The sequence below is a fragment of the Suillus paluster genome (assembly GCF_016628075.1).
Source record: "Suillus paluster strain FC165 chromosome Unknown EDB91scaffold_1, whole genome shotgun sequence".
Lineage (NCBI taxonomy): Eukaryota > Fungi > Basidiomycota > Agaricomycetes > Boletales > Suillaceae > Suillus > Suillus paluster.
Window position 1 is genome coordinate 1,641,439 of NW_024537561.1, and position 24,973 is coordinate 1,666,411.

At 49.0% G+C, this 24,973-nt stretch overlaps 10 protein-coding genes across 10 annotated transcripts; 5 read left to right on the top strand and 5 right to left on the bottom strand.

Annotated features, from left to right (window-relative positions):
* Window positions 1-4: 4 nt before the first annotated feature.
* Window positions 5-759, top strand: EDB91DRAFT_36836 (uncharacterized protein). Its single transcript, XM_041327020.1, has 3 exons — window positions 5-125; window positions 185-299; window positions 349-759. Exons 1-3 carry the CDS (start codon window positions 114-116, stop codon window positions 492-494), a joined length of 273 nt encoding a protein of 90 aa, XP_041184640.1. The 5' UTR covers window positions 5-113; the 3' UTR covers window positions 495-759.
* A 225-nt stretch (window positions 760-984) lies between these two features.
* On the top strand, window positions 985-2,245 carry EDB91DRAFT_1241860 (uncharacterized protein; the record flags this gene model as incomplete). The annotated part of the gene is made up of 6 exons (XM_041322128.1): window positions 985-1,168; window positions 1,217-1,355; window positions 1,403-1,658; window positions 1,710-1,790; window positions 1,848-1,932; window positions 1,986-2,245. The coding sequence occupies 6 exons, from the start codon at window positions 985-987 to the stop codon at window positions 2,243-2,245; spliced, it is 1,005 nt and encodes a 334-aa protein (XP_041184641.1).
* Window positions 2,246-2,527: 282 nt separating this feature from the next.
* On the bottom strand, window positions 2,528-4,029 carry EDB91DRAFT_1262224 (cyclin-like protein). The gene is made up of 7 exons (XM_041324423.1): window positions 3,875-4,029; window positions 3,734-3,815; window positions 3,549-3,684; window positions 3,335-3,500; window positions 3,039-3,277; window positions 2,906-2,982; window positions 2,528-2,855 (listed from the first exon to the last, which is right to left on the bottom strand). Exons 1-7 carry the CDS (start codon window positions 4,015-4,017, stop codon window positions 2,622-2,624), a joined length of 1,077 nt encoding a protein of 358 aa, XP_041184642.1. The 5' UTR covers window positions 4,018-4,029; the 3' UTR covers window positions 2,528-2,621.
* A 1,076-nt stretch (window positions 4,030-5,105) lies between these two features.
* EDB91DRAFT_37098 (uncharacterized protein) lies at window positions 5,106-6,014 on the bottom strand. The gene is made up of 6 exons (XM_041327032.1): window positions 5,633-6,014; window positions 5,539-5,581; window positions 5,479-5,490; window positions 5,341-5,429; window positions 5,255-5,277; window positions 5,106-5,197 (listed from the first exon to the last, which is right to left on the bottom strand). The coding sequence occupies exons 1-6, from the start codon at window positions 5,728-5,730 to the stop codon at window positions 5,142-5,144; spliced, it is 321 nt and encodes a 106-aa protein (XP_041184643.1). The 5' UTR covers window positions 5,731-6,014; the 3' UTR covers window positions 5,106-5,141.
* A 445-nt stretch (window positions 6,015-6,459) lies between these two features.
* On the bottom strand, window positions 6,460-8,139 carry EDB91DRAFT_37066 (uncharacterized protein). Its single transcript, XM_041327030.1, has 8 exons — window positions 7,942-8,139; window positions 7,828-7,885; window positions 7,636-7,775; window positions 7,457-7,576; window positions 7,298-7,404; window positions 7,024-7,236; window positions 6,756-6,968; window positions 6,460-6,708 (listed from the first exon to the last, which is right to left on the bottom strand). The coding sequence occupies exons 1-8, from the start codon at window positions 8,041-8,043 to the stop codon at window positions 6,618-6,620; spliced, it is 1,044 nt and encodes a 347-aa protein (XP_041184644.1). The 5' UTR covers window positions 8,044-8,139; the 3' UTR covers window positions 6,460-6,617.
* Window positions 8,140-9,129: 990 nt separating this feature from the next.
* EDB91DRAFT_1094572 (uncharacterized protein) lies at window positions 9,130-10,463 on the top strand. Its single transcript, XM_041316884.1, has 2 exons — window positions 9,130-9,399; window positions 9,458-10,463. The coding sequence occupies exons 1-2, from the start codon at window positions 9,392-9,394 to the stop codon at window positions 10,101-10,103; spliced, it is 654 nt and encodes a 217-aa protein (XP_041184645.1). The 5' UTR covers window positions 9,130-9,391; the 3' UTR covers window positions 10,104-10,463.
* A 627-nt stretch (window positions 10,464-11,090) lies between these two features.
* Window positions 11,091-13,472, top strand: EDB91DRAFT_1094588 (methionine aminopeptidase). Its single transcript, XM_041316885.1, has 14 exons — window positions 11,091-11,200; window positions 11,257-11,310; window positions 11,433-11,497; window positions 11,548-11,673; window positions 11,751-11,839; window positions 11,895-12,046; window positions 12,097-12,170; window positions 12,218-12,238; window positions 12,292-12,439; window positions 12,488-12,626; window positions 12,681-12,698; window positions 12,769-12,872; window positions 12,922-12,984; window positions 13,043-13,472. The coding sequence occupies exons 1-13, from the start codon at window positions 11,115-11,117 to the stop codon at window positions 12,974-12,976; spliced, it is 1,131 nt and encodes a 376-aa protein (XP_041184646.1). The 5' UTR covers window positions 11,091-11,114; the 3' UTR covers window positions 12,977-12,984; window positions 13,043-13,472.
* On the top strand, window positions 13,306-13,995 carry EDB91DRAFT_37244 (uncharacterized protein). The gene is made up of 4 exons (XM_041327040.1): window positions 13,306-13,557; window positions 13,612-13,692; window positions 13,752-13,777; window positions 13,827-13,995. The coding sequence occupies exons 1-4, from the start codon at window positions 13,516-13,518 to the stop codon at window positions 13,906-13,908; spliced, it is 231 nt and encodes a 76-aa protein (XP_041184647.1). The 5' UTR covers window positions 13,306-13,515; the 3' UTR covers window positions 13,909-13,995.
* EDB91DRAFT_37325 (glycerol-3-phosphate O-acyltransferase) lies at window positions 13,789-16,916 on the bottom strand. The gene is made up of 9 exons (XM_041327044.1): window positions 16,668-16,916; window positions 16,491-16,617; window positions 16,051-16,440; window positions 15,681-15,994; window positions 15,438-15,629; window positions 15,228-15,384; window positions 14,924-15,170; window positions 14,605-14,866; window positions 13,789-14,556 (listed from the first exon to the last, which is right to left on the bottom strand). The coding sequence occupies exons 1-9, from the start codon at window positions 16,812-16,814 to the stop codon at window positions 14,083-14,085; spliced, it is 2,310 nt and encodes a 769-aa protein (XP_041184648.1). The 5' UTR covers window positions 16,815-16,916; the 3' UTR covers window positions 13,789-14,082.
* Window positions 16,917-17,047: 131 nt separating this feature from the next.
* On the bottom strand, window positions 17,048-24,936 carry EDB91DRAFT_1094605 (armadillo-type protein). The gene is made up of 15 exons (XM_041316886.1): window positions 24,473-24,936; window positions 24,335-24,414; window positions 23,919-24,250; window positions 23,459-23,856; window positions 22,898-23,407; window positions 22,479-22,844; window positions 22,237-22,426; window positions 21,974-22,183; window positions 21,597-21,926; window positions 20,189-21,540; window positions 19,853-20,133; window positions 18,700-19,803; window positions 18,354-18,649; window positions 17,764-18,306; window positions 17,048-17,713 (listed from the first exon to the last, which is right to left on the bottom strand). The coding sequence occupies exons 1-15, from the start codon at window positions 24,875-24,877 to the stop codon at window positions 17,502-17,504; spliced, it is 6,609 nt and encodes a 2,202-aa protein (XP_041184649.1). The 5' UTR covers window positions 24,878-24,936; the 3' UTR covers window positions 17,048-17,501.
* Between the last annotated feature and the right edge of the window lie 37 nt (window positions 24,937-24,973).

Genomic DNA, 24,973 nt, shown 5'->3' on the forward strand with positions numbered 1-24,973 from the left:
AATTTCCTCTACTTAAGAAGCCCGCACCTATAACCAGACGTCAAGTCGATAGCACAACTCTCTACTGCGACTACTAAAGAGTCCTCACCCCATTCCAACATTCCGCGCCGGAGATGTGTCAAAATGTTGGTTGACGCTCTGATATTGATCAAGCCCTCAGATTAATGTTTACTTTTCTCTATAGATCATTGACGGTCGATACCACACCGAATGTACTCATTTCATTGCCATGTCGACGAAGTTCCAGGACTGCTTGCGACCAAATTGTCTCTTCAGTACAAGACATGTCCATCCTACAGGTGTGCCTCCCGACTATTTCCGCTTCGCAAGACACTGATTTCTTCAAAGCATGCAAATCACAAGCTTGCATACGGTTGATGGCATTACCAATGAAGAACCCTATTCGTATAAGTCCTTCAAGATGCGGCGACTGTGTCCTAAAGACAAGAGATGAAGTAACGCTAATGGTCCGAGTAGCTGCTGGGATGCGTTAGTGGGCTACCGTCTGATCCCAAGATAGATATATCATACGAAAACTGCTGTAATATTGGCGGCGCTGGCGCCCCGCCCCGTAATTGCCCCGTAACTTACTGACACCATGCTGCGAAGGTTAATAAATTGCGATATTGTATTCTGCTGACTTTTCGATAATTAAACGTACGCCTTGGTGTGAGGTCTGGACTTCAGTCTAGCTCCCCATAATTACAAACCACGTAATAATCCCACAGTAATGCCGCCATGATAATTATGCCAAACTCGTCATAATTGTCCTTGTTCTTGGTTGCCTATCCACTTGTCCTGTAGTTGTTCTGCGCCTGGCCCATGTTTGGCTGGGCACAATAACAATCATACGTCTACGAGGGCCGAGAAGGCCCAGACAACATATATAATTTAATAACTAATAGCATGCCTTTGCCGCGATTCCCCACGCGCATCTAATCGTCGTGTGTTCTGTGACTTGCTCACAGTTAAAGCTTAACGCATATGGCTTGGAGAGCTCCTGACAATCTGAGATTCTACATACAGGAAGCACGCCTCGTGTCTATCAATCTGGGCTCATCTCGGCCCAGCGTTGATGTTGCTTTGCATGCTCTTCCGCGCCGATACAGGAAACTACGAGCAATCCATCCACTTCGACTCGCCCTCTTCAACGAATATTGTCAAGAATGTACGAATCTTTAGGTTATAACTTTTCCAGGTCTAAAATTGATTTTAGGGACAGAGGATTTTGTTCCATGTGTGTCGCTTGGTGAAGAAGACGAGGATAAGGAGACGGGCGAACGCTTCACAGTGCCGTGTCCACCTTTCTATCAAATCCCCCCTATCAGTCTCGCCCGAGCTGACAGCCTCAAGCGGTAAACCATGCGACTAACTCCCTTCCGTGAGCTAACCATACTTAAAGATTGTTCACGTGGATAGATCTTCTTCCACTGGAAACCGTGCGACGAACCGTACATCTCCTCTACCCTGAGACAAAAGCCTGGTCCTTTGCTTCTGATGCAGATGACACGGATCATAAAATCTTCAAATGTATAACGTGGTCCCGGTTAGTGGATCACGACGGTGAACGGCATTACCGGGGTGCCATGAGCATATTCGTTCAGCCTCCTTGGGTCCTCTCTGTCCGCGATCTTGAGCTGTTTTGCGAACGTCAATCGGTATGGACGACTAGCAATATCGAAGTATTCGCTACTGACTTGTGTCACTAGTTCTTTGGATCATCTTCGTCATCGTCTACCGAAAATTTTCACGAACGTCCTACTACACCCCATGAAAGGCTATGGTACAAGGTGAGAATTGACGCCGCCGTTCCTACTCATTAATCAGTCACGTAATCACGCCACCAGCTATGGGACTGTTGCATCACTAGAAGCTCTCCATGGTTTGTCGTAAGCACTTACACGCATTGGGTCTTTGGAGTATTCTCGAACGGTGAGCTGGATATAGTCGCATACCAGCGTTTTCCGCTGAGCCTCGGAATTCAGGGTGGACTGCAGCATTTGTTTCTCCAGTGTATAGCTATGACTCTCACGACCCCTCTGTTTTGCAACTCCTGTTATTCTGGCTTTGTTCAGCGATGGGATTCCCCGGTGGTTGGGTGGTCCCGGAAGTTCGCATCGAACCAGCGTATCCTAACCAGCATCTCACGGCCTCGGTCTCCGATCTCGCCGTTGGACCGCTGATACGCCAGCATTTGCCATCTGGAATGGACACGACTAGATCCGCGTCATTCGATTCCATTTGATTGAAGCGGACCTACATATGCATGCTCACCATTATCGTAGGCTGGAGCTACCAAAGTTTTGATGTATCCCTTCCGCTTTGAGTGGATTACGCCGAGTGCTTCTGTTTTCATCTCAGCCTAGCTACCATGATATCTATCCGTAGTACCCCCGATAATTTAAAAACAGCCAAGGCACCTACGATTAATAGCAGGATTTTCAGAGATCCGGTCATTGTAACGCATCCCAAAAATAGACGAGCAGTAAATCACTATCAAGCCAGAATTCCCGATAAGTATGTCTCCCAGACGAGCAGCAAATCACTATCGAGCCATAATTAAAAGTGTGAACGTTGCGTCAGAAATTCTGTTGCGAAGCCATGGAATAACTGTAATCATTCTAGCTAAGGTCTAAGCGGGCTATCACTTTCTTTGTCGATTCTGGAATGGCCTTTTCCGGCTGTTCAGCAACGTGCAATGGTGTCTTGGCGGGCGTGTTACCCCCATATGATGAAATTGGTGTCCTGTTACTGGTGCCTGCGGGGGGGACGGATGCCGACTGCGATGATGCCTGTGGGACCTGAGAGAAAGGTTCATAGAGTTTTGGGCGCAAAGAATTTGTGGGAGGGGGGATCTGTGAACCATTCAGACCATGTAGGGTCAAAACTAGAGTGGGTATCAAACCATCGTCAAAGGTACCACATGAGGCGCGTTATGCATGTCTTGGACAGAATAGTATTCAAGCAGTATGCTCAAGGCATCTAGGACGTACCAGAAATCCTCAGTTATGGTTTTCGGTCAGTTTCGAGTGACCTACCTGAGACCTTGGCAATGTCTTCTTCTGTGAACCCATAATATTCGACTGCGAAACGGGAAGCATCAGGTGAAGCGGGTTTATGAGAAGGAGGTGTCGGAAGCGATGCTGAAGGCGGAGATGCAGAGATTCGGGCATCCAGAGAAGCCGAATGAGGACCATCAACAGCTCTCTGCGCCAGAACGTAGCAAGCACTTGCGATGATGCGGGGCAAAAATAAGACGCATAACGGTGTTCGATAACTGGCGCATGCGTTGAGACAACGAGTAGCCTCTGGAAGTCTGGGACGACTAACTTACGAATCATGAGCAATACTCCATGCGTAATCTTGAACTCGAGAGTCTTCCTGGTAGGCATCAAAAAGATCGATTAATTCTGCGTGAGGGCTTGGAGCTACAAAGTCGAAGCATAGCGCCTCAAGGAGGACTTCTTCTGTGAAAAGAATGACATTTTGTAGTTGATCGACTTCCTGGCGACAAAATGAGTTCAGTTTGAGCAACAAAAACACGTTACATGCTGGGCTCTCGCTGTGTATGAGGGAAACGTCTTTCCCTGTTATCTTGGCCTGGCACACTCTGGCGACATCGCGAAGCTTGCGTCCACACTCCTCCGTCTTAGTTGCAAGGAATATGCAGGAAGCTGCAACGTCCTAGAAGGAACGTCGTCCGCATCATCAATGAATTGTGAGAGAAGAATACCTGTCTGTGATAATCTTCCATGGAATATCTCATAAAAAAGCGATGAAACCAGGTTGCCGCTGTGAACATCGCAGAAGTGGGCCTGCGGAATGAAACACGCGTGAATAGAAGATCCAGAACAGCAATTGACAAAGGGCTAACAGTCCTAGGGAAGAACCCAAACGAAACAAAAATTCGACACCCCTGGATCGATCATACAATTCCTTCGCTACCGTGTATGATGATGTGACGACACTCGGGGTCAGCTGTAGAGCTGATATCGGAAATACCCACTGGGATTGCATGATATGATGTTGTCCCTCAAAGGAGAGGCAGGAAGCAAGAAGTGACAACGCCACAATTGGATAAAGATCACGTAAAGCTGTGCAAGTTCTTCAAGATGGAGCCCCCCTGCTGTTTCGTTAGCTGCCTTGAGTTATTAACAAGCGTACGGATGTTTTTAAGCGCGTGAAACATGCGAAAGCACGCGGATGATAAAGAAAGAAAAACTCTTCATTCACGCGCCAGTCCGGCAGGCAGGTTGTATTTCCACTTCTCATTTTATTCTGTCTCGACACAGGTTTACAGTTAACAAATCCCGCGTTTCGGAGACAATCAGAATTACAGCAAAGTGGATTCTGAAGTCAGATGTTCTTTCTGACAGTTACAGCCGCGGAAATCATCTCCCCCACCGCAGCCAGGTAGGCCTCGTGCCTTCTTTCAATTTTTGCTTAATTTGCCCGGACATTCCTCTTGGTAGCTCCCCCATGATGTGGCGGCTTGGAAATCGGGGAATCCTTGAATGTTTCTTTATGATCGTTTTTTGTATTTCCGCTCATTTACTAAGTACACTCGCCTTGCTCCGAGTATTTTGACGCGCAGAGTAGAAGCATTTGTAGCCTTTCAGTTAATGAGCGTTGCTCAAAGTTTGAACTTTTCAATTTTCCATTGTGTGCCGTCCCTGTCTCACGCGAAGATTGCGGAAGTTAAGTATTCTCTCCACCGCCCAACCCAAGGTAAATGCCATCAATTTGTCCTCGGTATCATTGAAGCACGCGTCGCGGTGGGGATTCTTCCGTTTGTCCTCGCCGCCTCAATGAGACAAGTTTTACGAAATAATTACAACACGGTGGCTTTTGTCCCTCTTTTCCACTGTTCGCCTCAGTCGGCTTCACATTTCGTTCCTAGACTCACTAGCCTGTCAAGCGGTCAAACTAAATATTTCTTCCTAAATTACTGGAGCAGTCTCCAAGATCTGGCAAATATAAATACAAGTAAATGTCATATCCATCGATCTTTCCGCACCGCTATTCTAATCACCGATCACCGATGCCATCTTCATCACCATCATCCATAGATACCGACATACCGCCAGCATCTCTCCGTTCCTATCCACTGTACAGCTTCTACAGCCTCTTGACGCAGCGCTCTATCGGCCTTGGCTTTGCTGTGTACAGGCAGGACAAACTGAGTCTATGAAACGGTCTGCAGCATGGTAGTCAGGGTTAAATCTGGCATGTCCTCATAACGTTCAAGTCTCACTAAATTGTTGGGGGAACTGGCGGCTACATTTCAAAGGATTTGGTCAGCTTTGTGACCCGTGCTAAGGAGCGCCACGAGGTACTCACTATTGCCAGCATGTCGTCGTGCACGAAGGCGGCACGCAGGTGCTTGGGTGGGATGAACTGAATTTGCAATAGAGGTCATCACATCGGATCTGGAAGCGTGTGAGCAGTACGATTTCAATGTTCAGGGGCGTAGCTAACCATTTCATCGTCCTGAATAGTTGTCAGTCGAAGCAAAGGCATCGAGCCGGATATGCTCACCAAGTCGTAAACATGACTGCACTGGTTGTACGTATTGCGAACTCTGGACAAGGACCAGGAGTAAGTCATAGTCATGGGACAGTGAATGACCTGCCTTCGCCAGTGGCACATGGAGGAAAGTTGGTCAGTGGAGAGGGGACCTGGGGGTGTTGGACGAGATGACTGCCCATTATAAGCATCAGGACAATTCATGCGAAAATTCGAGAACAGATCGTGCAGATCTCGTCGGGTGTCACTGATTGGCCATCGGACCGTTTGTCATCCTTGGGAATAGATCTATAGCCAACTAGTTGCAGCGCCAACTTGTGGCACGGAGGAACCCACTGATGCTCCTCGGAACATCGAATTTAGCTTCACCAGTCATTCTGCAATATACAAATCGGGGTAGCGGGTAAAGAAATTGGTCCCGTTTATCTAGCGGATGGCCTGCTAAAAAGCTAAAAACCCAAATGAGTCTCCCCATCGGGGACGGCCGAACTCATCTAGCGGAGGGATGTTTCTGACAAATTCGAGGATCAAGCACATCAAACCGTACCAATGTGTCCACTTACTCACTGTCGGGACGGCATCCGGAATATCTTACATCGATCCAACCTCCGTCAAAATCTTTTATTGGATTTTCGAGTCGCGATATGATGCGAAGACTCTGGTAGGTTGAAAGATTTACTGTCTTCTTGATAAATCCACTTCGAAATGGTTTGGGCAGTCTTCGGAGCTCCTCTGGAAGATTGCCCTCGAATATTTTGACCAGTCTCGCGCTCATATCGCAAACTGTCAGTAATTCCCGAAAATACTCACCTTTATCATCTAGAATCAGACTGATGGCCCCGAAGTATTGGTTGGGCACCCTCCCGCAGGCTTACGCATGTTTCATCTCAAGGGCGGCCGCAAATGCGTTTGAACGCCAGAAGAATATGAGGTCCTCTTGATTAACCTCCTTGCACCACAAAAATGATCCACCCACACGCATGGTGATCTGCAACTGATCTTGAAAGTGACAAAGGCTAATCGTAAACTCTATCGGGCCTATCGCCGCATGGAGACAGAGTCTCGGTGATGAGGATAAACCGACAGTTTCGTCATCCTGCAAACATCCCCACAACATATTGGCTGACTCCTTCGGGAGTCAAGCTGCCAACGTCGGAGAAAACCAGCGTAATCAGGTCCGGCCTAGTACCATCCATCAGAAGGTGTCATGATATCATCAATTTTCACACCTGGTGTAGTCTACTCCAGGGTTGCACGCAATTTGTTCGGGCGTCATCTGTCGTACGTTGTCAGCATTGCCGGACCTTTCAGGTGATCTGATCGCGTCCGTGGTCGACGGGGACGCAACGTTGCCTGCCGGCGACAAAGGGAAAGACAGAATATTAGCTGTGTGTGTGGGCAGGTCATACTGGGATAGCGGGAATAGGCGGTGGAATTTGTAGCTGAAAAAATAAGATTCTATGAATTCCGAAGAAGTGCATGACGATATGAACCTACCTCTCAGCGAGGGCGTAAAAAGGGATATTCGCAGCCTGAGCGATGATCGCGATCTGGTTACTGCCAACGGCGTTTATCAAGCCGCCGCTTTCTACGACAGCTTCTGATCCCACTAGAACGAAGTCTACCTTGTCCATGACATATGATACCGCCGAATCTAGCACCACTGTGCAGGGTATACCGGCGGCAGTAAGTTCTTCATAGGTTCGTAGGCTTTTAATGAGCGCATTAGTCTTCTTTGGAGATCCTGAAGTTACAGAAGATAAATACGAACCCTAAGCCACGAGGCCGTGCTTCCGTCACGTAGACCGATATTCTCTTTCTCTCATGGGCACGGAGTAGGGTCTTCATCACGACTCTCGAATAGGAATGAGTCAGGATCTTCCCGATGACATGAGGGATCATACAACGAGGGAGCACGCGGATAACATACCACCGAATCATCTTTGATGAACCCCAGCGCCAGGTTTGCAATTTTATCGCGATAAGTGAGAGCCTCAGTAGCATATTTTTGGCCTTGTCTAACAAGCTCTAGTTTTAAATCGGAGAAGCTCTTTTGTAATTGTCAGTTTGAAAAAGAAGAATCACTTAGGGTAGACGGGTGGTACTAACTGCGGAGTCATGCGGGAGCAGTGTGACAAACGCGACGAATAATTCGCACCCAGCGTTCAAACTGATCGGATTGGAAGTTGACGCCTTCAAAGCTTCTGCACCATCGTTTAGAGCTTTCACCAGCTCGAGCATGGTTCCAGCTATTGCCTTCTGCGTCAACCTGGCCCTGCGCGAAAGGAAATGGCTTAATACCATCGGATATCTCAATCAGCTTGCTAAGGGCTAAAATCGCGGCTAGGGGAGCCGATAGCTGTCTTCATATGAGCTTACGCATTACAAAGAAATGACAATATAAAAAAGCGGCACCTCCTCATTCTTCAGGAATGAAGCGAAAGTTTCGCAGATATCGAAAGAAACCGTAGAGGATGCAGAGGCTGATGAATTTGCCTCCATGACAAGGCCTGGCATCACAAAAAGAGTAATTTGAAAGTAATCGGAGGGGAAAGGATTAGCGTGCTGCGTGTTCCTTCAATGTTCCTTGCAGAGATGATGATAGGCGGGCCGCGAGCATCATATTCACTGCAGCTCCGACTCCGCTCTGACTCTAAGATCACGTGCCAGGGACATAATGGGCGCTTATAGTCAGGGAGATAGTCGTTCCCTTGGAATAAGTCTGAGACCACTATTCTAGGCCTGGCTAGTACTTACACTAGTGTTAAAATGCCATGGCCTGGTACGGGAGATCACTCAATCTACGTGTTCAGTCTAAGCTTGAGTTTTTTTGCAAAGATATATATCACCAATATTTATTCAGACTTTATCTAAACGAACTACCCTTACGCATATCCTTGAAGCTAGGCAGTCTCACTGACATCCACGCAACACGCGCTGTGATCACCAAAACTGTTCCTGTCACAAGTTGAAGTGAGCATGCTGTTCGGAACTGCTGGGAACGAAGCTGCCTACGATACTGACAGGCCTGACCCTGCGGATGACTGTTTGACAATGTGACATCAAAAATTACTTTGCTCCCGGCGCAGCCGCGAAACCATTTATCCCAAGTTACGGCCACATTAGTGCGGGAACGCTGGGCGTCACTTTTAGTGCTCTTTGTCTTTTCTAGCTTTGGGCACCCTTCGTCCTTCTAGCTTCGCCAAGTCAGTTGTATTTCCGTTGCCAGGGAGCCATATGTGGTCACAATGGGCAGTGTCAGAGTCGATCCGTGACCCGTAGTTATTGCGAGAAATGAATTCTGCTAGGATTCGCTCACTAAACAAAACGTCGGGGAAAGCGTTTTAGAAGGTATATATCTCAGCAACGTAGAACGTAATCAATATATCAGCGCTATACCAGCGCCGCGGTCTTCCAAGACAAAGCAACAAAGAGAACGTTTAGAGTCCCGGACTACTATCGAAGATAATTTTGCACTGACGGATCCATGATTTTTATACCAAATATTTCAAGTTTAGGTAATATTACGGACGAAATAAAACAATTATGACAAAATATAGAGTTAAAAAACGTGTTAGCCGGAGACGAAAAAACGTGTTTCGTTCTCTGGACATGTCGGGTCGCAATCGCTACTAAGGGCCAATTATAGTGGCGGGACCCACGCCCGCCAGCGCACCCTTCAAAAGGCCGGTAACACCATGCGTTTGGTGCCCTTGTACCCTCAAAAGTCAGGTTCACTATCTTTCTCCTCGAGGTCACATATCTTGCCCTGTATCTTCCTTGCTGTCTCTTTATCGATACTTAAACCTTGCTCCTGGTAAAGGGCAGGCGCCACTTTTTCCCGAGCAATTTGACTTGTCTTACCATGGCCAGGTACGATTTTTCGCCTATAAAATTTGCTTTCGAGTTCCATGGAGCTCAATCTACCCAGTACCCCCATCATGCAGACACCTCCATCATCGACTGCTCAAGTTCATTTCTCCAGTGATGTCCGCAACATGGATAACTGGGCCCGCCGTACAGGCATCCCGTTGACCACAGCGGAAGCTTTAGGCACTACATATGCTCGTGCTCATAAATGGTTGATGTCGCTCAAAGCGCAACTAATTCAGGACCACGGATGGCAGGATGCTGAACCTGCCGATACCCGTATGCTTTTCACCGTAGAAGCGCCTTCTCCATGGCGCTCCCCAAATGGGCTCCCTTTGAGTCCCAAGTTGCGACTACAGCTCCCCACACATGCATCCTCTTTTTTCTCCCCAGAGCGACGCGTTCAATGGCAAATGGTGTTCCACAGTGACATCTTTGCCACCCAGCGACTTATTGTCCAACCCATCACCGATATCCTGAATCTCATCCAATGCCTACTCACTGGCGTCGTGACCCTCGTGTACGAGGAGCAACTACCCCAGGGCACCTATACCACCACTCGGGGTCTCCCGTCAGTGCAGTGGATAACCAATAACCAGGCTGCCCTCCTTGAAATCTTTGGGCATGCCCATTTCAAACAACTTTGGAAGGCCGCCAACGACAGAACGACGTCATTCAAAGTTGACTTTGAGCCTCGGCGCCGTTGATCGTTGGGTGGCACAAAAGCCCTTACCCTGGGGGTCAAGGCTCGTGTGTAGCAAGCGCCTTCGTGTATTTTCTTCCGAGCGCCATCTCCATCTTTCATTTCCCCACTTGTGGTCCGCTTCCGCTACCTAGTTTGCTCCTTTGCCCTTCGCCGCATTGTTGTGATATACTGCTTTCCATACGCGTACTTCACATAATTTTTATATCCCCACGTAGACGACTCGCATATTGTTAATTCGCTTTATATACATACCTATCATCGATCACGTTTAATACCCGCCATCATATCGTTACAATCGAATACTTAGCATCACCACTGTCTGTTTAATGTTACAATGCAAACGCTCACCTTGATCGATTATTCATCGCGTCTAGTATAGGCAACCAGCTGACAGGCCTGTCAATGAAGATGAAAGGCCAAGTAAGACCAAAAGCGTGGTGCACCCCTCAACCCAGTCATGGTGGTCCAATAGCACGACTGTGATATTGTCAGCAAGGGGACAGATGTTCAAGTATAGCCTAACACATGGCTAGCTTATGTGTGTTATATGTCCCCCCTATGCCATGGCAGTCGGTGATCTCGACATGGGGGACTGCGCTCGCCAATTGTGCCAGCGTTAGCGTCGGAGGTTCATTCTGACCTTAGAAAGAGTATGCACCCGTAGATAATGTTATAGTGAGCAAACGGATATAATGAGACTCCGCCGGGATAGGGGATATCGCCATCAAAGAACACGTTGAAGGGTCGCACAAACAGTGAGATCAGAGGCACGTTGGGTGTGCGAGGCAGACTGGTTTTTGGACAGTCACGTCCTTGTTAAGAACTGCTAATTCAAACATATCACGTCATAATTGCAGGAGACGAGGTGACAGGATCTAACTTAGCCTGCGTTGAAGAATCCGTTGGAGGTGCACTCAAGCCGTCGGAGAAATCCGCGTCACGTGCATCTCGAGTTACCTGCGTAGTCACTCTGGAAATTTCAAGGCTATACTTCTTCTGCTTGACAGGGAAGATGAGTTCGGTCACGGTGCTTTGCCAGAGCACCAATTGTCCACACGGGAACCCACCATCAAAGCTAGAATGCCCCACGTGCAATAAGTATGTCACATACCATGTTGCATCCTGCTGTCAGCACTGAAATCGACTCACCCTAGGCTTGGTATCCGCGGTTCCTTTTTCTGCGGGCAGGAGTGCTTCAAAGGCAACTGTAAGTAAATCGCGATATCAATCAGCATGTAACCATTGAAATTGTCACACTTTTGACAGGGGTAAGTACGATGTAAACTTCGGCTCAACTTGCGACTCACGTACATTCACTCCACATCCACTAGAAAACCCACAAAATCATTCATGATCTTGCACGTCCCCCCGCCACCACGGCCAACCCATTGCAAGGTAAATTGATAGAGATACTCGCCAGTCGTGAGTCAGCTGATGTGAAATAGACGGCACTTTCAATCCTTTCGTGAATTACGATTACACGGGTACTCTTAGACCCGTATACCCACTCACTCCAAAACGTGAAGTTCCGGCACATATTCCGCGTCCTGACTACGCAATTAGCGAAGATGGTAAGATATCAGGCCTTCTCAACAGCCGAGTACGCAGTTTGAGCATGAACATGACCAATGACCACTCCCCCCTACAGGAGTACCGACCGCAGAGATCAAACGATCGGGTCAACCTCCTCGTCTGCTGGATACAGGGGAAATTGAAAAGATGAGAACTGCGTGCAGGGTAAGCCAAACCTCCTTTTTAATGGACCCAGACTTTATACTCATTTTTTCTCGAGTTTGGTCGAGAAGTGCTGGATATTGCAGCAGCAATGGTACGGCCGGGTGTGTCCACTGACGAAATAGATGCTGTCGTTCACCAAGCCACAATCGAACGTAATGCATACCCATCACCCTTGAACTATCGTAATTTCCCAAAATCTCTCTGCACGTAAGATTATCTAGAGCCTAGCTTTTGATTTGTTCTTAATGTCGCCTCAGCTCCATCAATGAATCCATATGTCATGGCATTCCCGATCGCAGGAAATTGCAAGAAGGCGATATCATCAATCTTGGTGCGTGACACTACACCACCTCTTGAGTATTTCTGACGTCGCAATAGATATATCACTCTACTACGACGGTAAGTGGAACGTTTTTTTATCATTTTATCCCATGTTTGAAGTCGAAGGTCAGGCTTTCATAGCGACTTGAATGCTACATACCCCGTTGGTGAAATAGACGAAGACTCCAAGAAATTGATTCGAACCACTCGTCAATGTCTCGATGAAGCGATCAAAGTTTGCAAACCGGGCGCATTGTTCCGTGACATCGGCAAAGTTATGTCAGTGTTCCCTTCAACCCCGTTGACTAAAGTTTACTTTGGTCCTAGCGAACCAATTGCGCGCGCTAATGGATGTGCTGTCGTACGAACGTACACAGGTCACGGCATCAACGACTTATTCCACACAGCCCCGAACATTCCGCATTATGCAAAGAATAAAGCAGTGGGGACCATGAAACCGGGAATGGTAAGGACGCTAGTGTCCACTTTTCTGGATCATTACTAACCTCATCGAATCTAGTGCTTTACTATAGAGCCGGTAAGCCGCCTCATGTTCTCTCGATCGCATTTTTGCCCCCGGAGCCGAACCTCATGCACGGTTGCAATAGATGATTAACTTGGGTTCTAATTGGGACGTACAACACTGGCCCGACAATTGGACTGCTACCACAGTAGATGGGAAACGGAGCGCTCAGTTTGAGGAGACCTTGCTGTAAGTGTCATTCGGAGCTAACCTGAAAGGTTACTCATCGATGTTTCAGTATCACGGAGACCGGCGTAGAAGTTTTGACTGCGGGGAAGAGCACGGATCTATAGCAACAATTGTCATTATCATTGCCAAGCACGCATTCAGGGATATATATACTTACATGTTTTCGTCAGAATTCTTCCGTCATTCTCCGCTCCAATATTCCCCTCAGCGGCAAGGCACATCGAAGCATACATATCTCGAGATCGACTGAACGGATTCGGACATTTATGCTCGTGACATGTGTACCCTTATCTTTCCTCGTTTCCCCTTATGCAAAATTATCGTTTCGTCTTTCAATATGTATCCCTGCTAATACACCCGCTGACATTGACCCTTGGTAATAGAGCGAATGGGTGGGGAACACGTTTGTGTTTTGGGTATCTCATACCCTTCCATCCCTTACTTTCCCACCTCCACCTCCAAGATCGCCCTTCTTGTGAAAGCACAGAGTATCTTCTTTACTCTCGAGATGTCGGGCAACGACAGTGAACCGTATCTTTTCGTCGAGAAATGCGGCTCGACCCGAGGAAATCCAATTTATGTGATCACAAAGTACATCCCGTCAGTCAGTGTACTCGAATGAAGTGGTTTGCAGAAGGGGCTAATGTGTCATGCCAGCGCTAGCAACGGCTACTCAAGTAGGACGGTGGGCACTTTTCACTTTTTTGTTCCTACGATGCTCTTCTGACGTGGCTTCTAGAGGGAAATCAGATGCATGGATCTAGGTGGCGAAGCTCTTGGTTCTTATAAGGCTCGCCAAGGAGGGTGCACACATATACAGGTGGGTGGCGTTGATACGCGTTGCAAGGGTATCTCAACTTTGATCACCACATGTCCCAGTTCTTCAATCAGTCTGAACATCTCAAGTGTGTCTTTCCGTTGCAACACTGACGAAGCTTAACATGTTTGACATAGTTGCACTGGGTGCGGCATGGAGTTTTCCAAAGTCATGCTTCGCCAGAATGCGTACATCGAGATCAGAGGCCTCCCTTCTTGATTCCTTCGACGTTCGGTTACTATTCTCGCCATGACCGCTATCCTCGTTGCTCTGTTGAATAGCTATGAACAACTATACCTGGAATAGACCCCATAAAGTTTGGCAATCGCAATGTAATATCTCATATGTACATCACATGCAATACGGTCCTCTACCACAGTTAATGTCCAGAATCTACGCACTCGGAGATTCTCCGCCTGCTTCTTTGTTCAAGCTCGTGGTCACATGTTCAAATGGTTCTTGCCGATCTACGGACCCGATGCGCTCAACAGGAACGAGGTCAGATAAGCTCTGCTTTCGTTGCCGTGAGCCCTGCCGCATATGCAGCGACTGTGAGTCATTAGTGCGGAGACTACTCGAGCTCGAAGGAACATTGAGCGGAGCAGCGGCAGTCATGCGAAGTCTCTGGAGATCTGCGTATGATCCCTGTCGACTCGATCCCTGTCGACTTCGAGCCTTGTGCCGGGAAGCGTCCTCATACGCGGAAATGTAGTTGACGGCATGGTCGTAATCTCCATGGTCTTCGTCATCTGAGAGGTCAGGTGTCACTGGCCTGCTGCTTTCGTGAGTCGGGGTGCTTCCTCCCCATGCGCTTGTGCCGCATTTGGCACTACGGCTCCATCCGAAGAGACGTTCATCGATCCATGTCTGTGCAACGGTCATGAGGGTGCGACCAGAGAAACTGTAAATACTTACCATGGGATGGATGAGCAAATTACCTTGAGCATCCACTTGCCCCACGCTGCTCTTTCGCCGCCAGACCCCGGGATTGCCCGCTGAAGGAGGTGCACTTGCAGGGACTAAAATACGGAACTGATCGAAATCATCATAAAGCTTGGGGCCAAACTCATTGATAACTTCGGCAACTTCATTAGAAAGTCGAACTCTCATAGCTTTCACTTTGTCAAATGACCGCTGCTGACCGGGGATCAAAGCCACCACCAAGGGCCGCAAAGATCTAAGGAAATCGATCACGTCAGTACATGATCCAGGAGTAAATCTATTAAAACCTCACTTGAGTACGTCCATACCAGCCTCGCCAAACTTGAGGGCGGCGTAATTCATGAATGGCAAAGCCAAAATCACCAGGAAGGGAGTCCATATCCTCGTAGCCAGAGATGTGTTGGCTTTAACTGCAACTATTGTCGCAACTATGGCGTAGAATGCATACATGAGTGGCGCGATACCAAGAGAAATAAGAATCTTCCATGTCGCAAGGACATCGCGACCGGCCACTTTGACTACTGATGCAGCCAGTGCCTCTGAGTGAAAGTTGTTAGTCTGAGTAATCAATCAACTTTATAAGCGCGAATAAGTACCTTTGGCTTTTTGACGTGAAATGATTGACGCCAAGATAAACATGGGACCATTAAGGATGACTCCCGGCAAAGCCAATGACGTCCAGATTATCAGAAGCACGAGACGATAGACGAGTAAGCCAAGCGTTTTCCAGCTCGCTTTTTGGGCTCGTGGGACCTTGTGAAGAACGTGAGTCTGTGCACCGATTGGAAATCGCTCATGAGACGTACTTGGTGATCACGAATTCCCAAATCACGAATCAAACGATTGTACTTCAAAACGTCTGTCCGAAGTTTCTGTACTCGAGGCTCATCTTTGAAGTTTGTATAGCCTTCCAAGAAACGCCTATTCAATTCAACTACTTGTCCCAAGGTCAGATATTGCCCCGGTGTCTTGTATAATCGGCGGACGGCTTGTATAAGCTGTATGGCATTCAGTTCTCCTACTTGGAGTAAATTGCGACAGGAACGCACCATAAGTGTGTCGTAATCTGGAGCACGGATCGTCACAGTTTTTAGCCCATCGTAGATAAGGTCCAAGAACTTGGCTACAGCTTCGCGTTTTTTGGTGCCACCTTCTTTAAACATTTCAACGAGTTCAACAGGCACATCGAGAGCAGTTCCAAATTCCACAACGGCACGAGAGCGGAAGCGATGGGCATGGAAATATGATAAGCCAACCGGTACGATCTTGACCTGCACAGTTGGATCGTTGGCCATGGCACCTAGCGCCATGATGGAGACACCAGCTTTGAGAGGGAGTAGATCTGTCCTGTCGTGACTTCCACCTAAGAGGCCAACAACGTAACGAAACGCTGCGATGAAAAATAATGAGTAGACTTGCCTTCGGGGAATATGCCAATGCACCCTCCTTCCTTCAGTCTCTGATATACGCCACGATACATTTCTTGCTGATCGATGAATGGCAGAACCTTGAATTCTAAGCCCTTCCTCCCATCTTCTCGACCTTCTCCAACTTTCTCCCGGATACGAGCAGTTCCTTTGCCACTGTCTCCTCCAAATTCTTTCTTGACGCGCAATTCTGTATCTGAAATGACTTCGACGACCTCGGCAATGGCTGAGTTGAGGGACTTTGAGAGCATGATTTGCATTTTAGGACTAAACTCAGTTTTAAACTTGGTGCCCTCGCCCAGGACTATACACGGGTCATCCGGAGAGAGAGATACCAGGCCAGTTCCCGACTTCGCTTCGTCTGCAGCTCGAGAGACGGGAACTGAACAAAAGTCAGCAGGGAGAACAGAAAATATGATGGAATGAACGTACTACTGTCCATGAGACGGGCAAAAAAACCAATTGCCTTCCGCTTCATACTCTTAGCAGCGGTTAAAAATTGAACTTGACGGTGCGTCTCGCGGTGAACCTCTAAAGTGAGAAGGAGGGGATCAAGGAACTAGTAAAAGGGTCAGTGGGAATAGACATAGATGCAGAACGACCATTCACTTGATTATGATGGGGGGCACCGACAAAAATGACGGGACCATCGTGAGGAATGTTAAAGGCACCCCGAGGTCGTATCTCTCTGAAAAATATCTGGGTGACCATGCGCCAGAATACCAGCGCAGCTTCATATGTGATTGCTGGAGACATTACGAACAAACTTTGATGAATTTCAGGACGATGTCAGTAGCAGGTCATATAGTATATGGTGGTATAAAGAGAGAGGCGTCTCGCTTGGCGTTACGCCGTGCTATAGGGGATTAATTGCAGCACCTTCCACTGCGATCCAACTTTTGGGGGTGTCACAACATGTACAAATAGACTCCTGTCGCGTGACGGATATATGTCTATATAAGTGTACCCTCATGATATTTGCAAGTTACTTGGATTGGTACCCCACCGTTTTGTGCGCTCCTCATGATGTAACCGATGACACAAGCATCACCGTGACTGTATGAGTGGATTATCATATGGTGATGTCTACTCTAACGTTGTGTCTACTGCTAGTGGCGATCATTGCTACTCGTGCTGAGTCACCTGTGGAGTGCGGGCGCGACTTCCCAACCCGACGAGCACCTGGTATGTGTAAAGGTCTTACGACCGGCTTGCAGCCTAAATTTATATTTTTGCCTGCACTGCGTTGCTAGAAGACCTCAGCTGATGATGGTACATTTTCCGACTTTTATGACTTGAAATACACATAAAATTCATAAAGCTCTCCAAAAAATCGCGCATCCTATTAAAAGGGAGTCTGAAGTGTCGTAAATGATCGAATTGCAGAAACAAAGCAGAGGTGAAAAAGAGTGAGATGTTGAAAGAATCCATATGCAATCAGTCTCAGCTCTCCGATATCCGAGGCCTCGCAGCACTTTGCGAAGATCCATTGCTCGCTGTGCTCGCACGATTATAATGGAATATGCCATGCAGCTGATGCAAGCGGTCCTCTCCGGGTGGATCGGGCGTATGGTGCGCAGATCGAGGCGACATGTCCCCTCGGCTCGGAACAGGAGAACCAGGAGTGGGTGATTCATGGCCATTCGCTTCCAATTCTGATGAACTTCGTAAGAATGAAACTAAAAACAGAGATGAAGCAACACACTCGACAGGGTACTTGCGACCGCCACGGTTCGCTCAAGATCTTCGGCCGCCCTACTCGCAAGTGCGCGATTGATATACTTCCGAAACGCAGGGCCGGTTGTCTCTAGTAGCTTCTCGACGCGTGGTCGCTTATGCGGGTAGTTCTTCAAGAATTGATGCAGCTCAGTGATACCCTCCTTGTGCATCGCTCCTGTAGTCTCGCTGGAGATGTGGTTTATGATGGTGATCAATTGTGCTTCCGGATCTGGCTCTTCCACGGGTGGCGAGAAGCCATTGTGCGAGGAGACACTCGGGCTTGTTCGATGACTGGGGGAAGACTGCTGGTGATTGGTAGAAGAGCCTGTTGGTGATATGGGTCGACTGGAAGCTGCTGAGTATGGGCGCCCAATAGGCTCTGGTGGACTGTGATTTGACCGTATTGGGAGGTCTGCTGCTGCTCGAGAGGATGAATTGAGAATGCGGTAGACGTAGGGGTATACAATAGTTGCGGATGGGTCGTCGAATGATGCGGAAAGGAAGTCGTAAACTTCGTCGCCATAATGCGCTAAGACTTGGTTAGTCAACAGCTTACTTCTGTGATACTTCACATACCAACTACATGCTGAATGATAACCTTGATGGTCCTCAACGGCATATCCCCACACGGAACCTTGTTCGTGGCTCTAGCTCTCCATTCGTTTGGAGGTACTGACTGTAAGAAGTGCTCGACCGCAGGCAAGAGCTCAACTGGATCAAGTTTCTGCTCCTTCAGGTCTTGAGGAATGTTCCGAGCTAGCTTCCAGACACATTTCAAGACAAGCTCAGCAACACGAGCCTCCTTGGAGTCTGAGAGTGTCCCATTGCTTGGAAACGGCTTTACGATCTGCAGAAGCAGGGAAAATAGGGAACTACCGTAGCATGTCAGGAAGGTAACGTCATGGGTGTCAAAGACACACACCGGAATATCGACATCCTGCGTCCTGTGGCGAACAGCCTCAAGATGATCATATTGATAAATCGTGACAGATCCTTGACCTTGGTGACATGACTCTCATCAGTCTCCAATAATCTCAGTGTAAGCTCCTCTAATAGTGGGGTGAGGATGTCAACGGTTAGCGACTCAGCCAGGAAGATGTGGTCACAGAACGTGTTGAGTGTCTGGATGAGGTGCTTCGCCAATCTGAAGTTCTCGTCAGAAACTAGATCCTCGGGACGTTCGAAGACATGCGCCATTTGCAGAGTGATAGTTTCTATCAGACCTTCGGTGTGTTCCGCCAATTCACGATACTCCGGAGATGCGTGCCCATCTTCTGGCTTTGTAACCAGGATCCTTTGGATTTTCTTGAGAGCCTCTACGCTGCGAGACGGATCGCTGCTCAATATGCTGGAGATAGTAATTGTGATGTCATCGGGAACATCGAACACGGGGGCGTCGTCATATGTGTGGGCGCTATCTACCAGAGTCTCCGCAGACTCCGTGGACGGCATAGACGGAGTATTGGTATCTGGGCGGCCATTAGCGTGGTTGGTGTACGGCAGTTCTGAACGCTCTTCTGAACGCGTGGCCACATTCGAGGATAATCCAGAAAAGTTTGGACGAGGCTTAGGTGGTCCGAGACGCGATGGTAACATGCTCTTTGGGCGCAGGCCCGAAGGAGAGGTCGGCGCAGCAAGACCTGAAAAGCCTGCGGTAGCCAATGGAACGGCGATGCCCAACGGGCCAGGGAGTTTCGGTCGCATTGGGGAAGAGGGTCTGGCAATTTGGGAAGGAGCTGGAGAGGCAGACCGCAGTGTCATTGCAGGGGAACCGGGTCTAGCAAATCGAGAGATACCCGAGACAGCTGGACTTCCTGGGCGTGGTGCGGTCGGTGAATCCGAACGCACACCGGCGCCTGCCAAACGGGAGATGGCTGCAGGCTGCACGGGTGTCTGCGGTGCTTGCTTGCCTGGGCTACTAGGCCCTGCGACGCGGCGTAGACGCTCTTCAAGCTGTGTTTTGTCTTTTGGTGACAACGGTCCCACAAGCGACCAGACTTTCTCTCCAATCAAGGAATATACCTCACTAGGTTTCATCTATCAAAGGTCGAAGAAAAGACAACAACAGACTTTACCTTAGAGCAGATAGAGCAGACTTTCGCACAGCGGAGTCTTTGTCTGCGATCATAGAACCCAGGACAGGGAAGGCCTTGCTGGGCTGATTGCATGCGGACATACCGTTACGCTTCAGAAGACTGCTGATTTCATCGAGAGCGCCCTGACGGGTTTTTGCCACCTTAGATTTCAGGCCATGCTCCAGAAGCAGGTCGAAGACTCGGCTGAATGCGTACACCTTTGGCATCATTTGAACGATTTGCTGCACACGGGCGCGCACCGGTTCGCGAGCGTCGCCGAGCTAGCGAAAGTGTGTATTAGAGAGAGAGAAAACACTACGATCGTCAGTTCCGCACCTTGTGGACCATTGTCGGGAGGAAGCAGAGAGCTTCTGGGTCGTCTATTTGAGCGTCAATACTACGTAGGAACGCAAGAACAGTTTCGACCACTTCTAAGCATTTGGCACTTAAGTTGGACTGAGGTTCATGAGCTTTGATAGAAACGTATTTCAGAGCAAGATCGCTGCAGGCTAAAGCGACGGCTCTGAGATCGTCTGGAGGGACTCCAAATTTGTCGTCTCCAGACTCCGCAGCAGAGAAGAAATTGTGCATCGTAGTCAGTCCTGAGACATGATCGTTGACAGCGCTGTGGTCGTGGCTGAATAACTGAGCAACAAGGTCCTTGGATGCGTGTGGCTCCATTTGGTGCTGCAGGAGATCGGCCAGGTCCTTCCTGGTAGTTCCACCTTCGTTAATCCACCGCTGAGCATCCTTGGCTAATCTCGCACGCTTAGCCTCCATGTTCATACTGGAGAATGGAAGAGCAGAGACCACTGCCGGAGGAAGTGCCACGGAACTCTTCGTAGCAATGCTTGGTGCTCCTGCGCGCTTGAGGCCACCGGTTCCCGACTTCCCTGGAAGGCGAGAGGTGGCAGGTTCATCCACTGAATCCGCTCGAGAGTCCGGCCGGGAGTTTGTCCCTTGTGGTAACTTCCGTCGGACACCCGTGAGTTTACTAGCTGCTGTGGAGGGAGCTTGGGCAGTCGATGGAGAGGGTGGAGGGGGAGTCGGCGATGAATTTGCGGGAACTGAGGGGGCAGCTTTTGAAGCAGTAGCTTTTGCTGGTGTTGGTGCGGAGGGTGGTGTGGTGGTGGGTGGTGGAGCCGCACTATCTCGAGCTGCTTGAATGATAGGAGCAGCAGTCTTCCTCGACGCTGGCTTTAATGAATTGGTGTGTTGCATGACCTTGTCAAAGCCGACAAAGGTAATCAGGTGAGGCAGAAGGGCTTGCGCGCCCTTCCTCACATCGGTGCTCCGATCATCGAGGCATGAGACCACGGTGCCAGCCCAATTACTTAGGTCCAACGATGAGGTAGGGGGATGGTCTTTGAGAAAGTCGGCTATCCACCCAAGCAGAGAGGCTCGTTGGGTGGGGTTGACCGCTTCTAAAGCTGTTCCCAGAAAATGAACCATGGAATCCAAGCCTTCACATGCGGTTGCCATCGCGGTCAAAGTCTGGATTCCTGCCGCCCGGATAGGTGCCTTTTGATCAGAAAGAACAGTCGCCACTGGTACTACAAAAAGCTTGTTTTGCTTCTCAAAGGGTTTGCCCATGCCGGTCGCGATACGAGCGACTATGTCAAGTGCAAGACTTTGCACAGCTTTATTGGTGTCCAGCACTCGGGCCTTCAGGACTTGTGCAATCTCGCCTGGAAGACGCATGAGTAACAGTACCATTAGCCTTCATCCGGAAGAACATCCTTACCTATAGTTGGTTTCAGGCGCTTATTTGCTCCTTGGTCCAGAAGTGCCTGTAGCGTCTCCAGAGCCTCCTTCTTAGTTTTCCAAGCATCACTCTTGCTATCAGCAAGAATGGTCGTGCCTTTAAGCAGCCCCTCAATCTCCACTCTCGGAAAGAGGTCATCCAAAGGGTCTCGACCCTTGACGGCTCCTCCACTAGTCACAGGTGCCAAGGCTGCAACATCGGCAGAAGTACGACTTGGCTCTGGCGCTGGTGTACCCTCAACCTTGTCGAACTCGCCTTGGATGGTCACCAAAAGCTGAGAGTTCAGGTCTTCCAGGAAGTCCTTGATACCTATGGATCGTGTTGGAGGATTCAATTCCAAAATTGATAGCACTTACTAGATCCTGCAAATAACTTGACGGAGACAAGTGTCTTTGTAGCACTGGTCCTCACAGCTGCATTAGAGTTCTTCAATGCAGTCTTCAAAAATTCAATGAGAGGACGAAGGGAAATGCCAGCAATGCCGAATTCGACAATGGAGGTATCGATCCATCCAAGTGCGTCAGCGAGGACCTTGGGGGCCTTCTGCTTTCCAAGCGGATCGTATGCTATATTCGAAAGTCATCACAAGGCAGGTCCGCAAAAAGGAGTATGAACGTGCCTTGGTTGAGGACAAACTGCAGAGATGTATTCTCTGCAAAGGCCGTTAATGCATCACCAGCTGGCTTCTTAAGCTTCATGTCGCCCAACTTCTCAGACAGATGACTTGTCGACAGAGCAACACACGACCTTCCGAATGACGGACAGCGCTCGGCAAGGATGGTCAGGACACCATACAGTTTTGCTGATACCTGAGAAAAGATTACATGATGGAAAACCGCTTCTGAGGCCAGATCGACGAACCTGGAAATTCTTTTCGGACCACCCCTTCTTCGCTATAGCTCGGACAACGACCTCAGCATCAACATCTTCAACAACGCCATCTATCCAAGTCTGCATTTCTTCACATGCAGCAAGCCTGGCTTTCCAATTGGCATCTCCCAAGCCCTCCATGATGCTCGCTGGTATTAACTCGGTCGCAAGACCCTCAGCATCCTCAGGAGTGTGTTTATATTTGAAAGTGTCAAGAGCGCCAGGAGCGGCAGGTTTCGACGGTTTCGCGGCAGCAGTGGGAGCAAGCTTCTTGGCAGCAGGAGCAGCCTTGGCTGGAGGTCCTCCAGCTGAGGAACTCGCTTCCGCTGCCTCAGAAGTCGGCGGGGCTTTCTTCTGCTGTAGTAGTCAGATGTTAAAAGTTTCCTACAGAAGATGAAGAAAGTGCGAACCATGAGCCTAGCAGGCGGTTTCCCAGACGGTTTGTTTGGAGGCTCTTCGTCTATCACTAGTGCATCTGTCACCTCCGCTTTAGAGAGAGTAGGCCCTCCTGTTTTCTTGGACGGCGGTGGTTTTTTTGTTGTAGCTTCTTTCGCAGCAGCGGGAGCCTTTGGCGGTCCTCCAGCTCCAGCTTTGCATTTTACTGTAGCCTTCTCGTATGCTTCTTTCACCTTCGCCTTGCGAACATCGGCGAGCCCATCCATCAGAGCATTGAGCGGTCGCTCGCCAACCATCTTCATGAGCGTACCCAGGCAGGTGGCAGCTTCATTGCGTGCACTCTCAAAACTATCCTCGAGCAAAACAGTAAGCGGGTCCGTCAGCATTTTCATCTGACCAGTTTGCACCGGCGTCGTTGAAGTCGACAACGAGCGAGCGAGAAACTTGAGAGTCCCTTCCTTTATTTGTGGGTTCTTATTTCCCAAAGCTGGTATCAGATCAGGTATCATATCGGGCAACGTGGTCTGCAGAATACTCGTCAGCTACGACAAGAAAATCAATTCAAAACCACGTACAGTGGAGAAAACGGCATCTAATGCAGTTCCAATTGCGTCCGTAACAGTCGCTTTGCGTTCTTTCAAGCGCTCTAGCATCAAAGGAATGACTGTCTCCCTAAGCCTACCGAATGGAGACATCATGCCCTTCGCTAGGCCTTCCATGACGTGAGCGGCAGTCATGACACAATTGATGTTTGCATCTTTTGAGATGCACGCGGCAAGTGACTTCACGAGTTCTCCCAGCTCAGGGGCGTCCTGGATGCGAGGGGTGGCATTTACAAGTGTAAGCAGCTCGTCCAATACTTCCTTTCTCTCTTTCCACTTGGAGGACGTGAGGTTAGCTTGCATGTTCGAGGGAAGTTTTGGAACAATGTTAACTGGCTCCGCCAGAGTGCGAGGATCGGGAAGATCCAGCTCTGGGAAGTGAGAGATCAGAATTAATCTCGTCTCGCTCAAAGATTATTGATAATGTTCTGACCTTCTGGTTGCCCGCCTGATTCAGCCTCTCCCTCATCGCCTGCGTCGCCTGCCGCTTCTGCCTCACGCTGGTGCTCTCGCGTGAGTCTTTCAGACTTCAAGGTTCCTTTGCCCTTTCCCGCTTTTTCCATTCCCTCGAAGGCTTCCTGTAATTCCTTGACCTGCACCGGTTTAAGCTCCGATAACCAAGGATCTATCGCTGGACCGATGTACTGATACAATATATGGGTGAGTTGCGTGCCTTCTGAGCGGACATTCTTGTCGGCATGCGCGAATATCTTAGGGAGTGCTTTCAAAACAGGGGCCGGAGGAGTCACTTGAGTTCCAAATGTCCTGCGCAGAAGGAACAGTCAGTTCGCTCGGAAGCTCAGTTTCAGAGTGTCGGCCGAGGCGCCAATGCTGGTGTAGACGGCTCACCGAACAACTTCTTTCAAGGCCAATACACTTCCAGCAACTGTCTTTGGCTGTTTTGCAGAAAGACCTGGTATGATATCCGTCTGAGTGAATGTGTCTGTGAGAACCTGGATATCGGGAGAAGGCGAATGCTGCACGCACTACGACACCAGCAGCGGAATTCCCAACTTCCACGTATTGAAGAATGAGCTCTATTGCTTGGTTCTTTGTCCCAGCCCTCGCAGACCCAAGACACTTGTCTACTAAGGCCGGCACAACAGCTTCTCTGGTCTTTGCGGCAGTCTCTCCAGCAAATTTGACCAGTGCCACGATACATTCTACACCTTTCTCTTGTGCTACAGCATTGGAATCTGTGACAATCTTCTTAAGAAGATCAGGATTGCTGACGTAGGGCTTAAATGCGGGGTCGGTGTCGGATGCGGTGGTTTGGAAAGTCTTGATCAATGATTCGTATCCGCTTACACGGGCTTTCCAGTTCTTGTGATTGAGCCTCTCTGATATTGGAAGGGAAGAGAAGTCTTCCTCCTGAGGCGGAGGCCCGTCCATGCCAGTCTTAAAAATTAACGAGAGGAGAGATTGATAGTCGAACACCACCGAGAGTCGAGACGCGTTCCCATTAAGTCACGTCAGAATGTGACTGCG

What these genes read in the sequence shown, in the direction of transcription:
- EDB91DRAFT_36836 (XM_041327020.1), top strand. An exon ending in AAGACATGTCCATCCTACAG is followed by an intron (nt 300 to 348) that starts GTGTGCCTCCCG and finishes ATTTCTTCAAAG; the next exon opens with CATGCAAATCACAAGCTTGC.
- EDB91DRAFT_1262224 (XM_041324423.1), bottom strand. Translation starts at nt 4,017, where the DNA reads ATGCAATCCCAGTGGGTATTTCCGATATCAGCTCTACAGCTGACCCCG. An exon ending in TTGGGTTCTTCCCTAGGACT is followed by an intron (nt 3,816 to 3,874) that starts GTTAGCCCTTTG and finishes TTCATTCCGCAG; the next exon opens with GCCCACTTCTGCGATGTTCA. An exon ending in TGGAGTATTGCTCATGATTC is followed by an intron (nt 3,278 to 3,334) that starts GTAAGTTAGTCG and finishes CGCATGCGCCAG; the next exon opens with TTATCGAACACCGTTATGCG.
- EDB91DRAFT_37098 (XM_041327032.1), bottom strand. Translation starts at nt 5,730, where the DNA reads ATGAATTGTCCTGATGCTTATAATGGGCAGTCATCTCGTCCAACACCC. An exon ending in ACGACGACATGCTGGCAATA is followed by an intron (nt 5,278 to 5,340) that starts GTGAGTACCTCG and finishes TTTGAAATGTAG; the next exon opens with CCGCCAGTTCCCCCAACAAT. An exon ending in CCAGTTCCCCCAACAATTTA is followed by an intron (nt 5,198 to 5,254) that starts GTGAGACTTGAA and finishes ACCATGCTGCAG; the next exon opens with ACCGTTTCATAGACTCAGTT.
- EDB91DRAFT_37066 (XM_041327030.1), bottom strand. Translation starts at nt 8,043, where the DNA reads ATGCCAGGCCTTGTCATGGAGGCAAATTCATCAGCCTCTGCATCCTCT. An exon ending in CATTCCTGAAGAATGAGGAG is followed by an intron (nt 7,886 to 7,941) that starts GTGCCGCTTTTT and finishes ATATGAAGACAG; the next exon opens with CTATCGGCTCCCCTAGCCGC. An exon ending in GCTGATTGAGATATCCGATG is followed by an intron (nt 7,776 to 7,827) that starts GTATTAAGCCAT and finishes AGAAGGCAATAG; the next exon opens with CTGGAACCATGCTCGAGCTG.
- EDB91DRAFT_1094588 (XM_041316885.1), top strand. Translation starts at nt 11,115, where the DNA reads ATGAGTTCGGTCACGGTGCTTTGCCAGAGCACCAATTGTCCACACGGG. An exon ending in CACGGCCAACCCATTGCAAG is followed by an intron (nt 11,498 to 11,547) that starts GTAAATTGATAG and finishes GATGTGAAATAG; the next exon opens with ACGGCACTTTCAATCCTTTC. An exon ending in AGATGAGAACTGCGTGCAGG is followed by an intron (nt 11,840 to 11,894) that starts GTAAGCCAAACC and finishes TTTTTTCTCGAG; the next exon opens with TTTGGTCGAGAAGTGCTGGA.
- EDB91DRAFT_37244 (XM_041327040.1), top strand. Translation starts at nt 13,516, where the DNA reads ATGTGTCATGCCAGCGCTAGCAACGGCTACTCAAGTAGGACG. An exon ending in GAGGGTGCACACATATACAG is followed by an intron (nt 13,693 to 13,751) that starts GTGGGTGGCGTT and finishes CACATGTCCCAG; the next exon opens with TTCTTCAATCAGTCTGAACA. An exon ending in AATCAGTCTGAACATCTCAA is followed by an intron (nt 13,778 to 13,826) that starts GTGTGTCTTTCC and finishes TGTTTGACATAG; the next exon opens with TTGCACTGGGTGCGGCATGG.
- EDB91DRAFT_37325 (XM_041327044.1), bottom strand. Translation starts at nt 16,814, where the DNA reads ATGTCTCCAGCAATCACATATGAAGCTGCGCTGGTATTCTGGCGCATG. An exon ending in CATTGGCATATTCCCCGAAG is followed by an intron (nt 15,995 to 16,050) that starts GCAAGTCTACTC and finishes TTGGCCTCTTAG; the next exon opens with GTGGAAGTCACGACAGGACA. An exon ending in TTCACGTCAAAAAGCCAAAG is followed by an intron (nt 15,171 to 15,227) that starts GTACTTATTCGC and finishes ACTTTCACTCAG; the next exon opens with AGGCACTGGCTGCATCAGTA.
- EDB91DRAFT_1094605 (XM_041316886.1), bottom strand. Translation starts at nt 24,877, where the DNA reads ATGGACGGGCCTCCGCCTCAGGAGGAAGACTTCTCTTCCCTTCCAATA. An exon ending in ATTCCGCTGCTGGTGTCGTA is followed by an intron (nt 24,415 to 24,472) that starts GTGCGTGCAGCA and finishes ACATTCACTCAG; the next exon opens with ACGGATATCATACCAGGTCT. An exon ending in AACCGCCTGCTAGGCTCATG is followed by an intron (nt 22,845 to 22,897) that starts GTTCGCACTTTC and finishes TGACTACTACAG; the next exon opens with CAGAAGAAAGCCCCGCCGAC.